Raw genomic sequence first — 16,475 nt, 5'->3', positions numbered from 1 at the left:
TGCTGAGAGATCTGCTGTGAGTCTGATGGGCTTCCCTTTATGGGTAACCCGACCTTTCTCTCTGGCTGCCCTTAGTATTTTCTCCTTCATTTCGACCCTGGTGAATCTGACGATTATGTGCCTTGGGGTTGCTCTTCTTGACGAATATCTTTGTGGTGTTCTCTGTATTTCCTGGACTTGAATGTTTGCCTGCTTGATTTTTGAAAGGAATATTACTGAATCTTCTTCCACTCTTTTAAGTCTAGAGTTCCTAAAACATCTTTCTCCAACAAAAGAGTATAGACCTAGAATTCTTCCTGTAGACTTCTCCCTTTTAAGCTCTGTACTTATTGCAAAATCACAAATCACAAGAAAAGACTGTCTTCCAAGGATAGAAAATTATACAGGAATTTCTTCATTTCTTCTAATTAATGTGGGTTTTTATAGAATCTTGATTTAATTCAGATTCATGTATCCTTTCTCAATTTAGCTTGCTGCATAACCAGCCTCACTTTCTTGGGTTACTATGCATACTGCATCCTGATTACCATTCTGGTCCTGTAGTCATAGTCTACCTCAAGGGAGTCAGCCCAAACCACCACATTCTGAATATCCCATTAGATCTTCCATGCATCTGGTCTTATTTCTGTTCTTATTTAGATATTAAGAAAAATAGAAATACTAATATCCTATGAACCTCTGGAACTAAGGAACTTACAGAAAACTTATTGCATCATATGCCATTATGTGATTTTTAAAATGAGAAGTTTAGGAATCATCATCTTGATGAATTAATTATCAGTTTCATATTTTTCATTTTGATTATTGATTAACTTGTAAATGAGCCTCAAAATTTTACTGAATAGAGATCAATTTTTAAAGCTTTAGTACCAGTAGCCTTATACTATCAAACTGATGACAGTAATTGCTGGAACTATCAATAAAATATCACTTTGGCCAGGCACGGTGGCTCACGCTTGGAATCCCAGCACTTTGGGAGGCTGAGGTGGGCGGACAACCTGAGGTCAGGAGTTCGAGAACAGCCTGGCCAACATGGTGAAACCCCATCTCTACTAAAAATAAAAAATTAGCTGGGTGTGGTAGCACATGCCTGTAATCTCAGCTACTCAGGAGGCTAAGGCATGAGAATTGCTTGAACCCAGGAGGCAGAGGTTGCAGTGAGCCGAGATTGCGCCATTGCACTCCAGCCTGGGCAACAGAGTGAGACTTTGTCTCAAAAAAAAAATAAATAAATAAATAAACAAAAACAAAATATCACTTTGACATATCTCAAAATATATTTAGTAATATTTTGTATAAAGTCACTACTAATTATTTCTAAAGAGTAAATTTTTATCTTAATTTTACTTTTGTCATATGCTATTGTCATCTCCTGGAAATCTATCAGTTCTCTGTTATTAGGAATTATAGACTCATTAATTTTGAGTTGTTAGAGAATGGAAGTTCTGGATTATTAGTTATTTTAGTTATGTGAAAGTATACGTTTATATTTTATAAGGATGACCAATTTTTCAGAAAATGTGAATGTAACAAGACGACAGCACTAAAACTCTTACTACTGAGATTGAGTGCCCCAAACACATGACACCACTTAATTCAAATTCAACTGATGCATTTGATCATCTGCTATCCACTGTGCACTGTGCCAGGGTCTTCAAAGATAAATTTTGCCTTTGGGGAACTCAGAATCTAGTGGGACTGAGAAATAATTTCAAAACAATAGGATAAGTGCTACAGTCAAAGTAGAGAGTGTTGTGGGAGCTCAAAGGAATGAGTGACTAATCCTGGAATCAAATTTCCCAGGGGCTCTATCCTCTTCTCACCTTATGCTCTCTCCATGGTGAGCTAATCCATTCCCACGACTTCATCTATCACTCATGACTCACATAGCTGTGTTTCTCCCTGAACCCTGTCTTCCTATATTCTGACCCATAACTACTTACTTGGCACCTCTGTGTGCATGCACCACTGACACCCACAACACAAACCCAACTGAAATGAGTTAGTCATCTTCAGCCCCCAGTCTTCAATTCTTCTTATTGTACTCTGCCTACCTACTCAAGTCAGAAACCTGGTGGCCATCCTTGATGCCTCCTTCTTCCTAACCTCCCATATTAAAAGACCACAAAGTGCTGCCTTAAATAACTCACACAGCTTTCCTTTCTTTCACCTTTCTTTTAGTGGTGCATTAAGTCAACTCTGATTTATCTATTCTGCAGGCTAATGCAAGAGCTTATTAAACTGGTATCCTCCTACTCAATCATCTTGTATCCTTTATTAGGCAGATACTGGTAAAGTGGAACCACTCGGAGTTCTCTGAGTGTTTGAAGTGACAGGATCTTCATACAGGGAGTTGGTTACACATGTGATGGAAGAACTGAGAAGCCTGCAGAGGACAGTAGAGAAGCTTGGAAATAAGCACTGCTAAGTCTCTCCCACTAGCTCATGAGTTCCTCAAGGCAGAGAATGTGTACTAGTCAGCCATTTCTTCTCAGCATGTGGCATAATACAATTGTTTACATATAGTAAACAGCCATTAAAAGTTGACTGAATTAGTCATTCTAACAAGTTAAAATATTTTGACTTGGAAGTTTCTAGAAAACTTTCCTACTTCAAGACCAACATTTCACCATATCTTACCATGGAAACAACAAAATTTATTTGAGCTTCTGATTATTTAGATTCTGAAATGTAACACATTTAGGCTGTCACTGTGTGAAATACATATTTTATCATATCTATTTGAAGAAATTGAATTCGTCAGCAAAAAAAGGTTTTTACATGTTTTTAAAAAATGGATCTTTATAGTTTTAAGAGTAGATATTAGATTTAAAATGCTAAAATCCTGTGCTATATTAGTACAGTCCCAGAGTTTCATATAGTGAGTCTCATGTAGTTCATTTTATTGGAATCCATACTCCAGTTGGCATGTCAATGTCATATGTTTCCACATATATTAAAATGTGTTCCATGTGATTTTCTTAGATGATTCTCATTCAGTATGGCATCACAACTACATGATCTGTTCAGTCACTGGGTTGATTAATTTCAAAATTGTTCAGAACACAACACAAGACTAACAAAAAGCCTGACTACACAGATGGGTAGACCAAATGGGGCTATTTAGGATGAGACAAAGGTAAAAGAAGACGATGTTCCCGGAGGCACATACTAGGCTACAGCTGGGAAAAATCAGTAATAAATAAGAGGATGGGCTTTGGCAATAATGGTAATGAAGAATGCATGTATTTTAAAGGTATTATAAGGAAACATGGCCAAGGAATAAGCATAACACATATTAATAGTTAACATAACACTAGATAATGTCAAGATAAAAGATTAGAAATTAACAGAAAACCTGGAGGATACAATGATTAATCTCTGCTTCAGAATGTACTTAATGTGACAGTGAAAGGCAAAACATTCATTTGGACAGAAGGTTCTATTACAAACAGGTGTTTTGTTGTTGATTATAATTATGTTTTAGATTGGTTTATTTATCAGGCCATTTTTCACTGATTGTCTTTGAGAGATACAAATTATGTTTTTTTTCTTATCCTATAGGGCATTTCTTGTTACCACCACATATATTAGTATATATAGATGACTTGTCTTGGTAATTTATTTTCATTATGTTTGATAGGAAATTGTTTTGCTGGCAAGTAAATATGTATTTCTTCTCTTCTTTGCTATCTTGGTTAATAAACAACATCCAAATCAAATATTTCTCCATTTTAAAAGTTGCTTAACATCTCCAGGTCTAAGATTTTTCAGCATACCTCCCTTTTTTAGTTCAGGAAGGTGGGCTAGATGATTGTTTGAGGTTTCTTTGGCCTTTAATATATGCATTTATTTGTAATGACATTCTGATATGTATGTTGATCAGCATCATTACTACAATGTTTTCTGGTTGGAGGAAATAAAGATGGGAGCAGATTAGCACAAGGGAAGTGCAATTTGGTGTATGGATACAAAGATCACAAGGAGCTAAAGCACTGAATGTACTCAGACCTCAGGAGAACTAGAAATTGAAGTAGAAAGTCTTTGTGAATCTGATCATTCACTCTCCAACAATAAACTCTACCTCTTACGGCTATTTTATGCATTTTCTCCATTTTCTTTCTTTCTTTACAGGCTAGCTTCCTTTTTTGATTTACAGTGTCTCCTCTCTTATAACCTCATAATAGCAGTGCAGCCCTAATTCTAAATCATAACCTTTGCACTTGGTCCCACAGCTCCTTCAGATCCTTTGTCTATTAAGCAAATTTCTGAGAGAGTACCCTAACTGGTTCATCTCAGCTTTTTTGAGCCAGGCATATGTTTAGTGACTGCCTGTGAAGCAACTGTTCTTGAATCAGGTATCTACTCCTAGTTCAAAGATGGGAGAAGAGCAGCCTCATGTGATATAAAATGTTACCCTGTTCAAGCAGCAGAGATTACAGGCAGGCAGTCTCCATCACAGAAGAACTGTAGAAGTCATAGGCAGTGATGCATAGCTCTACTCTAGTAAGGCTTTCAGGGGGAGCAGCCCAAGTTTTACGAAGGGCAGATCTCAGAGCTCAGCTAAACTGGCATGAATATTTTACAGGGAACAGAGGCTTGTACTTGGGACTCCTTTGAATATATATTAAAATCAACCCAAATTCCCATCGACGATAGACTGGATAGGGAAAATGTGGCACATATACACCATGGAATATTATGCAGCCATCAAAAACGATGAGTTTGGGTCCTTTGTAGGGACATGGATGAAGCTGGAAACCATCATTCTCAGCAAATTGACAGAAGAGCAGAAGATCAAACACCGCGTGTTCTCATTCATAGGCGGGTGTTGAACAATGAGAACACATGGACACAGGGAGGGGAGCACTACACACTGGGGTCAGTTGGGGGGAAATAGGGGAGGGACGGGGGGGTTGGGAGCTGGGGAGAGATAGCAAGGGGAGAAATGCCAGATATAGGTGATGGGAGGAAGACAGCAAATCACATTGCCACATGTGTACCTATGCAACAATTTTGCACGTTCTTCACATGTACCCCAAAACCTAAAACGCAATAAAATAAATAAATGGGGAAAAATCAATCAATCAATAAATAAATACCCAAACTTTTATCTGAAAATAAATAAATAAATAAATAAATAAATAAAATCAATGAAAGATAAAATATAAATGTGAACAAGAGCTTTAGTTCTTTCCCAAAAAGATATACACACATATTACAAAAATACATATAATATCTTTCTTGAGAATAGTTAGAAAAGAGGAATAACTTGTAGGATGCTTTTGAGTGGATGCCCTATTAGTAGATGTTAAAGTGATACCCTGTTTCTTTCTTTACATAGTCTGAGACTCTGAGACATGTGCAGATTGTGGAAGCTGTGATCAAGGGACCCTCCCTTTTGTAGCTCACTGTGAATTCTTAGGTGTCATTCTAGTAAAATGCATACCTCAACATATTTGAACGTATTTTCCTACAGTGCATAGCTGGTTTTCCTATTCCAAATGCTAGATAATTAATGGATTTTAATAAAATTATTTCTTATGGTAAAATAGAAAATTACAAACCATCTTATGTCAGCATTCCCTAGCATACAGTTTTGAGAGATACATTAAAATCTCCAGATAAGCATGTTAATATACATATTTTTCATGATAAACAATGGTAAACATTTTGAAATCTTTTGCTCATACTAAAAACATATATTTTCATGTAAGGCAGGGTTTCTCTACCTTGCCACTATTGACATTTTGAACCAGCCAATTCTTTGTTGTGGGGGCCTGTGCTGCACATTGTAGCAGATAAAGGGGCATCCCTGGCCTCTACCCACAGATGCTAGTAGCACACCACCATGAGTGACAATCAAAACTGTCTTCAGACACTGCTAAATGTACCAACCCTGGGGGGCAAAATCAGCCTGTGCTTAAAAGTATAAATCTAGGAATAATGTTACCTTTATTCTCCAAAAGAATGACTTTTTAAAAACATAATTATTTTCTTATACTGTACCTTTAATCATCTCTAGATTTAAAAAAAATATGTTGTTTTGGGGCTGAACACAGTGGCTCACACCTGTATTCTCAGCGCTTTGGGAGGCTGAGGCAGATGGATCACCTGAGGTCAGGAGTTTGAAACCAGCCTGGCCAACATGGTGAAAACCCATCTCTACTAAAACACAAAAATTAGCCAGGTATGGTGGTGAACACCTGTAATCTCAGCTATTTGTGAGGCTGAGGCAGGAGAATTGCTTGGGAGGTGGAGGTTGCAATGAGCCGAGATCACACCACTGCACTCCAGCCTGGGTGACAGAGTGAGACTCCGTCTTAAAAAATGAACATAAAATGTTTAAAGATGTTGTTTTGGAGTTTCATTGAGCACTACTGATTTGGTATTGTCTATCTTGCCTTTCCTCAATGAATCAAATTCTGTTATGCCTGAATTAGCCCGACTAATTTTATTGGCAACTTCATATCCATTAATCATACTAACTTACCTCAGTGTCAAGGAATTCCCTATGGCCCATAGTTTCTAAATATGTCACACTTTCTTTCAAGAAATAGCTTGCACACTTAAGTAAGCTGGTGAAACACTTGTAAACACACCTAGAAGAAAAATAATTTTAATGCTGTTGGCCAAATAACATTAATTTCTTTCTGAAAAATGCTCCATCTTCTTTGGAGTGCTTGCAGTTTGGACTAATGAAGAATTAATAGAAAACTTGTTGTATAGGAGAACAAAAATACAGCACTTAAAGTTTTCTTTTCTATCTAAAAATAGTATCCACCAAAACGAAGTCATAGGCTTTATTATATTCAGATGTCACTGTTAACCTTTATATTAAGAGATAGATAAAAAATTATTTATATAATAAGTAGTTTCTCTGACTTGTAAATAATAAATACTTTCACAGAAAAATTTTCCATCTCACAAGGTTGCTGTGAGAAAAAAAATGTTATAATAGATATGAATGGTTTATGAGAACCATGAGCACAGAGCATGCCACAGGAAAAGGGAATTATTGTCATGCATGTGGTTTTACATAGATGGTAGAGAAATGAGATTGGTGTATTTTAGGTCCTTCCATAATGTTCATCATTATCACCATTATTTTCTTCAAAAGGATTTTAGTAAGATTATCAATATCACATGTCTGTATTTTTATATATCATAGAATCAGGTCCTAGATTGGGATACTCACCCTAGAAATGCAATAAAAGACCAGGTGTGAAGAGTACTTGCTTCACCTCACCTATTCCCAGATGTAATATACTAGCATATATACATTTTCACTGGATAACTTCTTGCAAATCGGATACATTATTGCCTGAGTTTATAAGCATGATATAATTTTCATTCAATATTTATTGAAAACAGAATGAGTTGTATAGCAAAGATTTCACCGCATGGCATATAGCTCTTTCTCTGCAGGAAACAAAACAGTTTCCAAAGAGAAAAAGGGAAAAGTCTACATGCACGCACACACACAAGTCTAAGTAGGGGTTACGCTTATTTACATTATTTTCTCCTTTCTGATCTCCTCCTACCACATGGAGTAAGTAAATGATAATAAATGCTACATATTAACATAGCATTTATTAGTTAGTATTATTTTGCCATTTTTTAAGTTGAAAAATTAAAATTGTATTTATTTATTGGGTACAACATGATGTTTTCAAATATGTATTCATTGTGGAATGGCTAAATACAGCTAATTAACCAGTGCATTACCCCATATACTTCTCTTTTATGGTAAGATTTACTCATCAATTTTCAAGACAGTCCCTTATACTTTATGATCATATGTTTTTAATCTTTATTGAAAAGAATTGTGGAGCAAATATTTTTGCCACAGGTTTAACTGTGAGGAATCCTGTGTGGCACTCATAAGAATCTGGATGCTAATGAGGAATCACTATGAGCTGAAACATGTATTCCACTGTTGATGATGGCAAAATTTACAATATGACTGTGGCTGATATTTAATTTTCCTATACTGTCTGAATTATAAACAAGAACCCAACACCAAGACTTCGAATTCATCACAGACAATTGTTTATTTTCATGGCCAACAGAGTCCATCTGCCCACAGATTCTTTTATAAACATCTCTTTAAAAATAGAAATGCTTATCAAAGTGAGCATATACTCTCTAAGTATTTGGAAGTGTAATGCTAATTTGTACGCAGCAATTAAAAATTTTGAAGATAATTTATTTGCTTAGCACGTTATGGTTTCTAAAGTACTTTAACCTTAATTTTCTCAACTGATGCTCACAACAGGCCAGTAAAATGCTATTTTTTTCATTTTGGAAATGAGGCAAGTCAGTCGCGGTGGCTCACTCTTGTAATCCCAGCACTTTGGGTGGCTGAGGCCAGAGGAGCAGTTGAGGTCAGAAATTCAAGACCAGCCTAAGCAATACAGAAAGACCCTGTCTAAAAAAAAAGAAAGAAAAAATTAGCCAGCTGTGATGGTATATGTCTGTTGTCTCAACTACTTGAAAGGCTGAGAGACAGGAGGATTCTTTGAGCCCAGGAGTCTGAGGCTGCTGTGAGCTAGGATGGTGCCACTGCACTCCAGTCAGAATGGCCAAGTGAAATTGTCTCTTAAAAAAAAAAGAGGCATCTTAGGAACAAGAGGTTATGTCAGTCACTTATAATTAGGCTTACATGTGGTAGAGCTTAAAATCAAGCAGTTTTGCAATCTAAGCCCATACCTGCCCAATTCATATTCCTCCAAAAAGTCACAATGTTAAGAATTGGAAGAAGATGCAAATGAGAATGGTAGTAACTGAGAAGAGGACTGTATGTAGCCTGGGGGTTATTTTTTTATATATATGAAGGTAAGGTTGAAGGAGGTTTTAAATTTTTAAAAAGGATACTGTATAACTAATAGTAAAATGTGAATATCCTTGCCATTGAACAAGAAGCAATGTCTTCAAATTATTGCAAGGTGGTTTCTGAGTAAATAGTGTAATTGCTCTTCAATATGGTTTAAAGACCCTGGAATTAATTGTCCAGAATGAATATCGTTTTCTATTTTAAGGTTTTTCACAAATACATAAATATTCCTTTGGGAAGTCTATATGGAGTGCAGTTTGCCAGATGTCTGACATGATTCAAATCATTCTTTCTCCACAGTAGAATAGATTGCAATGACAGTACATGACATCGTGCAGGAGGCACACAGTGTGTTCTTACTAATCACTAAGGCATTCACAAAGTGACTATTGCCATATGAATGCCTTAGAAAAAGTGAACTTTCTGTTTTTATTATGTCGGGATTCATATCAAAGACTTTATGATTTTACAGCTGACTATTTTCCTTTTATGGGCAATTTTACTTTGTATTAATAGAGTTTTTAAAAACAGACAATAACTAAAGTACTATGATTATTATCACCATCTCTCTCCAGCAGCTCGAGCCGTTTATAGTGAGCCCAATCTTCCTGTCTCTAATTGCTAGGGGAAACCTAAGTAGAAAGAGAAAGTGCAGGGGGATGTCCTCTGTAACACTTTGCACAAGGTGAGGCAACAAACTTTCAAGATCAATCCCAACTCTTGAATTCAAACCACTTCATGGAATGAAACAGGAAAGTGTTAAGAGAGAAATATCGAATCGTGCCACCACTGGGGTCAGTCTTCAGACCAAGTCAACATCTCCATTTGTATGTGCCTCATAGCTACTTTTCAGGACTCACCCATAGATAAGTTGTACTTCAAAGAAAAATCCAGATAAGGGCAATTGATAACCTTTATGTGTCAAACAGAGCAGTATTTATTCAAAAAGAATTTGTGGTTTGAAAAACACTCTTTCCTTTCAAGTGGATTCAGTTTCAGTTATTTATCAGGCATTCCTCTCCAGAATAGAATTCTAGTATTCAGAGGTCAGTTTTCAGGAACATAGATTCCTCTGTACAATTTCTCTTTATGACCTTCCCCATGACATCATTACCTGAACTTCAAACTTTAAAATTCAATTACGTCTATTTGCTCTATATTGGTGGAAATGTTTATATATACATTCAAGCATAGTCCTAGTACTTTTATTATTTATTTAGTCAGTTAATTAATTTTTTTTAGAGACAAGGTCTTGCTCTGTCACCCAGGCTGGAATACAGTGTCATAATCCTAGCTCATTGCAGCTTCAGTATCCTGGGCTCAAGTGATCCTGCTACATCAGCCTCCCAAGTAGCTGTGACTGCAGGCATGTGTCACCATACCCAACTAACTTTTTAAAAATTATTTTTTGTAGAGATGGGGTATTATTACATTGCATAGGCTGGTCTTGAACTCCTGGCTCAAGAGATTCTCCCTCCTTGGCCTCCCAAAGTGCTGGTATTACAGACATGATCCACTGTGCCAGACCCCTAGTACTTTAACCTATTGCTTGCCTTATACCTGCAGATGCAAATTTTAATATACTCAAATGTAATGTCTTACAGGACATTCCACCTGTCATCAAACGTTAGATGATAATAATAGTAAAACTCTTTTTTTGGCTTTCTTTATTTCACAGGATTATACACTCACCATGTATTTCCAGCAGTCTTGGAAAGACAAAAGACTTTCTTATTCTGGAATCCCACTAAACCTCACCCTAGACAATAGGGTAGCTGACCAACTCTGGGTACCAGACACCTACTTTCTGAATGACAAGAAATCATTCGTGCATGGGGTCACAGTGAAAAATCGAATGATTCGACTGCATCCTGATGGAACAGTTCTCTATGGACTCCGGTAAATGGCTTTATGTTGCATGTTTCAATGTTTTTTTTTGTGTGTTTTTTTTTTTTTTTTCATTTTCAACTTTTGGAAGTGGGCAAAGGGGAGAGAAGCAAGAATATACAGATGTGTATATAAAGGGGGTGTCATATACTTATGGAGGTCTATTACTAACCCTCATATAGTTAAGGGTCTATTACTAACCCTCATGTAGTTAAAGCTTATTACAAATTGTAGGCAACACATTGAAATTAGCTAACAGTTTTACCAAAGAAATATCTGAACTGTAACCCGTTATTACAGGATATGTAAAGTGGAGGTTCTTTATTCTTTGGTGTCACCTTTTGTGATTCTTTTGAGAAACAAATGAAACCTACATATCCACAAACTCATATATACCTCCAATTTTTCTGTTATTTCAGAGTGTTCACAAGCCCCTTGAAATCCTTCCATGTACCATGAGCACTAAGCTGAAACTCCAGTTATAGGTCAAAATATGACAATTAATGTCTTTAAATTCACCAATGCCCCAAACAATATACAGGTGAAAAAAATTTATCTGTGATGAAACTTCTACTTGTGCCCTAGTGGTTCATTATTTAGTTGATAGCTTTGGTCTTCATTTGCACGTAAAATAACATCAGTTGATCTTGGCAAAATGATCGTTGAAATTTTTCCACTCTTACTGTACCCTAAGAACTTTCAACTTCAGTTAAAAGTCTCTGAGCTAAAAGTCTTTGGGAGAAATGGTAAAATAAACTAACAGTTCCCTTAAGTCTATTGATAACTACAACAGAAAAAGCCTACTAATCCAAGACTGGGGGTTAATCATTAGTTATGGTTCGTATACTATAAATCAATTGTAATTTTTCTGTTACTGATGTAACTTCCAACAGACATGCCCAATGTGTAAGGGGATGAATTACCCTTCTAAAGTATTATGGGAGAGTAATTTCATGACTCAATTTAATAGGCTAATCAACTATGCCATGTGTAAGTATATGGATTAGTTAAGAATGTGTTAAAAGTTGACCAGTTGAAAAAAAGCAACTAGATTTTTTTTTCAAGAAAGAATGTGGGTTACATTGTCATATTACAGAGTCTCACTTCAGGCATTTCCCAAATTATTAACAGCATCTACCAATGGGAATAATACAAAGGGAGAAAAATATTTAAGGATTATGAAGTTGAATGCATTTCATTTTACAACTGGGAAAAAAAACAGAGACAGAAAAGGAAAAGTACCATGTATAAGGGAATAATAAGGTAATGGCGGAACTGGGACTAAGAACCATGTGTTCTGATTCCCATACCAATGCTTTTCCCACTCCACCACCATTCAAGTGCACTTAGAAGTCAACACCTATTTCCAAGCTGCACACCACTGCTTTAATCTCTTTGGAGCCAACCCAGTTCTTTGTAGTTTATATCTAGCAAAAAGACCTTTCCAGAGATAAATACAAACCATTCATCTATTATCTGCACTCTGCTCTTTTATGGCACCAATTTTCTTTGTAAGAGCCTCACACTAGTTCTCATAGCTTCCCTTTCTCTTCCTCTGTCTTTCCCACTTCCTCATCCCTCACAGATTTGGTTTTCCTTTCCCTAGAGGTTATAAATATCCTGGAAAGGCCATAAGGTATATCAGAGAAAGTATGACATCTAGAGTCAGGGGATAGAGGTTGGGCATAAACTCCACAATTTTCTGACTTCTTGACCTTCAATAAATTATGTAAATTTGCTGAGACTAATTTTATCACTGTAGTAAGAAGCTAATACCCCTTTACTCATTATTAATCGTATGAATTAATCAATATGACAATACATAGTAAGTCCTAAATTACATTTCTCTAAAGTAGTTTTGCCTTATATAGCCTTATTAGGTACTGGACACAAACTGCATACTGAGGGTAGTTTTCTAACTCCTAGGGGTGTCAGTAATTAAAATAGAGATAAAGTTGTTTAATTAAAATACACTTATCAAGTGCCTATTATGTACCACACAGTTGCTATTTTGGCTTTGAGAATAGTTTTCCAGAAGCTGGGTAGTAATTTGTCAGTGGACATAAAGCTGAATACAATAGATACTGGAGACTCCAAAAGTGGGGAGAAGGGGAGTGTGGCAAGTGTTGAAAAACTTCCTATTGAGTTCTACAATCATGATTTAGGTGACAGGTTTAATAGAAGCCCAAACCTCAGCATCATGCAATATAGTCATGTAACAAACCTGCACATGTACCTCTTGAATCTAAAATTTGAAAGAAAAAAGAAAAAAGGGAATTTGTCAGTGGAATGCACTTGGGACTTTGAGTCAAGGGACTTGTGGCCTAACCAGTTTGTGCCCTTCAGTAAGCTATTTTATCTCCCTGGGCTTCACATCCACCAACCTTAAAAAAAAGTGATTGGACAAAATTATTCCTAAATTTCCTATGTGTGTCAGTCTGTTTACATATTGCTATAAAGATGCTACCCAAGACTGTGTAATTTACAAGCAAGAGAGGTTTCATTGACTCAAAATTCTGCATGGCTGGGGAGGCCTCAGAAAACTTAAAATCATGGCAGAAGGGGAATTAGGCACATCTTACATAGTGGCAGGTGAAACAGAGAATACTAAGGGGGAGGAACCCCACACTTATCGGAAGAACAGATCTCATGAGAATTCATTAACTATCACAAGAACAGTATAGGGAAATCACCCCATGATCCAATCACCTACCACCCACCAACGGCCCCTCCCTTAACACCCTGGGATTACAATTTTGATTACAATTCAAGATGAGATTTGGGTGGAGGACAGAGAGCCAAACTGTATCACCTACTAAACCTAAATTCCATTGCTTCTGTGATACTATATATTAGTGCATGCTCATTTTAATTCCCCAGTGTAGGGGAGGGATAGCAGGGGGTGGAGTTTGGGGAGGGATAACATTAGGAGAAATACCTGATGTAGATGACGGGGGGATGGATGCAGCAAAACACCATGGCATGTGTATACTTATGTAACAAACCTGCAGGATCTGCATATATTCCCCAGAACTTAAAGTATAATTTTAAAAAGTGGAAACTGTACAATATCATCTCCCTCTCTGTCACTTAAAATTCTTCTGTTTTTCCTCCCTTCCTTCCACTTAACTTTGAGGAGGGTTTTTCTCTTTTTTCTATGGCTAATCTCTCTATGCCTCCATGTAATATTCTTGTTGCACACTCTTTTCAGAGTTTGCTCCCCCATTTTACCTACCTCTTCAGCCCTTCCTCTCTGTTGACTCCCTCCCTTCAGTTTCTTCTTTGAGCACCAGTTTTCTCACAGCTTTGGTTCCCTCTACTTCCTCACAACACATTACTCTTCTATCCCCAACAACATGGCTCCCATCCATGCTGCTTCTCTAAAACAGCTCTATCAAACATTCCCAAAACCATCACTGGTTTCTCAATCTATACTCTTGACTTCTCTGAATGTTTTAAGAGTAATGAATGACTCTGACTTTAGGGCTTCCAAGACCCAGAACAATTTTTAAATTATCTTGTTCTTATGTCTTTTTGTTATTTTATTATTGGCTCCTCTTTTGCCTCTAATTGGGGAACTATAGGGATTCTTCTAGGTTTGATCTGTTTATTGAATTTAACATATTTAAATATCTAAACTCCCAAACTATTGAGTTTCAGAAATTTCCAATTGCTCACTGAGTGCCTATATTTGGCTTGCCTGCTAGCTCCCCCTCACATGACCTATATAGTTCATATCACTTGTTTTTCTCAAAACTGGGCTTTTCCCAAGTGCTAATGAAATTACTATCATCCCATTAAAAAGACATAAACAGGAAGGCAACTGTAACTCCACATCTCTTTGTCACTGAGATTTAATCTTTTGTTTCTATTCCATTCTATCTCAATCACTTTCTCTATTTCCAAATAACTTCTACCACCTAATTTAACATCTTCATATCTGTCACTTCCTGGGCCATTTCCTATCTCAATTTTTCTCCTTATTTCTGCCATCTTATTCCTCCTACACACAAAAAAAGTGATTCCTCTTTCAGAAATCTAAGACCCTCTAATTATTTCTGTAAACATATCTGAAGCATTTCAAACTTAAGTATATTTCAAATATTTCATCCCATAAATGTTTCATGGAATATGCAGTCAACTCTGGAATACCATGGGTTGAATTGCACAAGTCCATTTATAAGAGGGTTTTTTTCAATAAAAGTTACACTGAATGTTCCTGCCTTTCCATCCACTCCCTGTCATCCACTTCTGCCACCCCTGAGACAGCAAGAAGGATCTTCTTCCTCCTCTTCCTCAGCCTACCCAATGTGAAGACTATGAGGATGAAGACCTTTATGATGACTCATTTTCACTTAATAAATAGCAAATATTTTCCCTTATAATTTTCTTATTGTAAAAATACAGTATGTAAGACCTATAACGTAAATTATATGTTCATTGCTGTTTACATTATCAGTAAGGCTTTTTATTAGTAAGGCATTTTGTTAGTAAGGTGTAAGTGTTCTATTAATAATTACATTGTGAGGGAGTCCAAAGTTATACGTGGGTTTTCAATTGCATGAGGGGTGTCAGAGCTTTTAATCTCTGCATTTTTCAAGGGTAACTATACTTATACTACAAAAATTATTTGTCATTTCTCTGAAATTCAAATATAACTGGGAAACCCATATTTTACCTGGTAACCCTGCAGCCCTACTGATGCCCTTCCTTCTCTGCCCCCAAACCCTCTTTCCCCCCCTCCACCACTTTTTCCCTTCTTACTTTTGCTTCAAAGTTCCTTTCAAATTTCACCTTCTCCATGAGGACTTTCACAATCTTCCTAACCAGGTGAAAACTCTCTCTCATTTGATGCCCTACTGCAATTTAATCTTATACATTGCAATTTGCAATTCTTTTACAATGTTTTATCTTTCTGTAATCATTTTCCACTGACATACAGGATTTATTGTTATGTTATTTATTGTTATATTTGTTGAAAATGTAAACTGTATTTCCTTAACCTTTGTATATCCTCTCTCAAACCAAATAGATCCCCAATAAATGTTCTTAAAAATGAAATTTATAAGTGTAGGATGCAGTCACCTGATTCACAATAGTTGTCAGCTGCAACGTTTTCTATATCTACATGATGACTTTTAACCAAAAAGCAATTATCAATATTAATGACCAGATGTATTCTGCCTCTTGTCCAAATATGGTCCAGATGGTTGCATACACTTATTTTCTCCAAGGCCTAGCCATGTGGGTGCTGAAAGACTACGTTTATCTTTCCCTGAAAATGGCAGGTGTGGAGCAATTTAATTCTGAGAAGACATTTAGTGGATATTTAACTTTCTCAAAAAAAAAAAAAAAAAAAAAGCCTTTTTAAATTTTTTGCCTTCTCCTCCTAGCTCCTGCAATTGCTTTTCTTTTAATGTTTCACAATGCTCCTTCCTTCTTGTTTTACCAGAGGTAAGCTCAGGACCACGTGGTTTTGAAGAGCTAAAATGAAAGTGTGTGAATGGCTAGTGGAATGAGGAGTGTTGTGTTTTGAATGCTTGTTTTCTCCAAAGCTCATGTTAAAATGTAATTGCCATCTTGACAGTTTGGAGAGCAGGGATCTTTAAGAAGTGACTAGGGGCCGGGCACGGTGGCTCACGCCTGTAATCCCAGAAGTTTGGGAGGCCGAGGCGGGTGGATCACGAGCTCAAGAGATCGAGACCATCCTGGTCAACATGGTGAAACCCCGTCTCTACTAAAAATACAAAAA

The 16,475-nt window shown here is 36.6% G+C and overlaps 1 protein-coding gene across 4 annotated transcripts in view; it reads left to right on the top strand.

Annotated features, from left to right (window-relative positions):
* GABRB1 (gamma-aminobutyric acid type A receptor subunit beta1) overlaps positions 1-16,475 on the top strand; it is a 444,633-nt gene that overhangs the window by 166,182 nt on the left and 261,976 nt on the right. For all 4 annotated transcript variants that reach the window (XM_037742647.1, XM_037742649.1, XM_037742648.1 and 1 more), the window contains one exon: positions 10,515-10,735. In XM_037742647.1, coding sequence (XP_037598575.1) covers positions 10,530-10,735 — 206 coding nt within the window. In that variant the 5' untranslated portion in view covers positions 10,515-10,529. The remainder of the gene's footprint in view (positions 1-10,514; positions 10,736-16,475) is intronic.

The sequence above is a fragment of the Cebus imitator genome, unplaced genomic scaffold (assembly GCF_001604975.1).
Source record: "Cebus imitator isolate Cc_AM_T3 unplaced genomic scaffold, Cebus_imitator-1.0 Scaffold124, whole genome shotgun sequence".
In the NCBI taxonomy this organism is placed as follows: Eukaryota; Metazoa; Chordata; class Mammalia; order Primates; family Cebidae; genus Cebus; species Cebus imitator.
The sequence above is the reverse complement of the archived record's forward strand: the minus strand, read 5'-3'. Positions and strand labels throughout refer to the sequence as shown.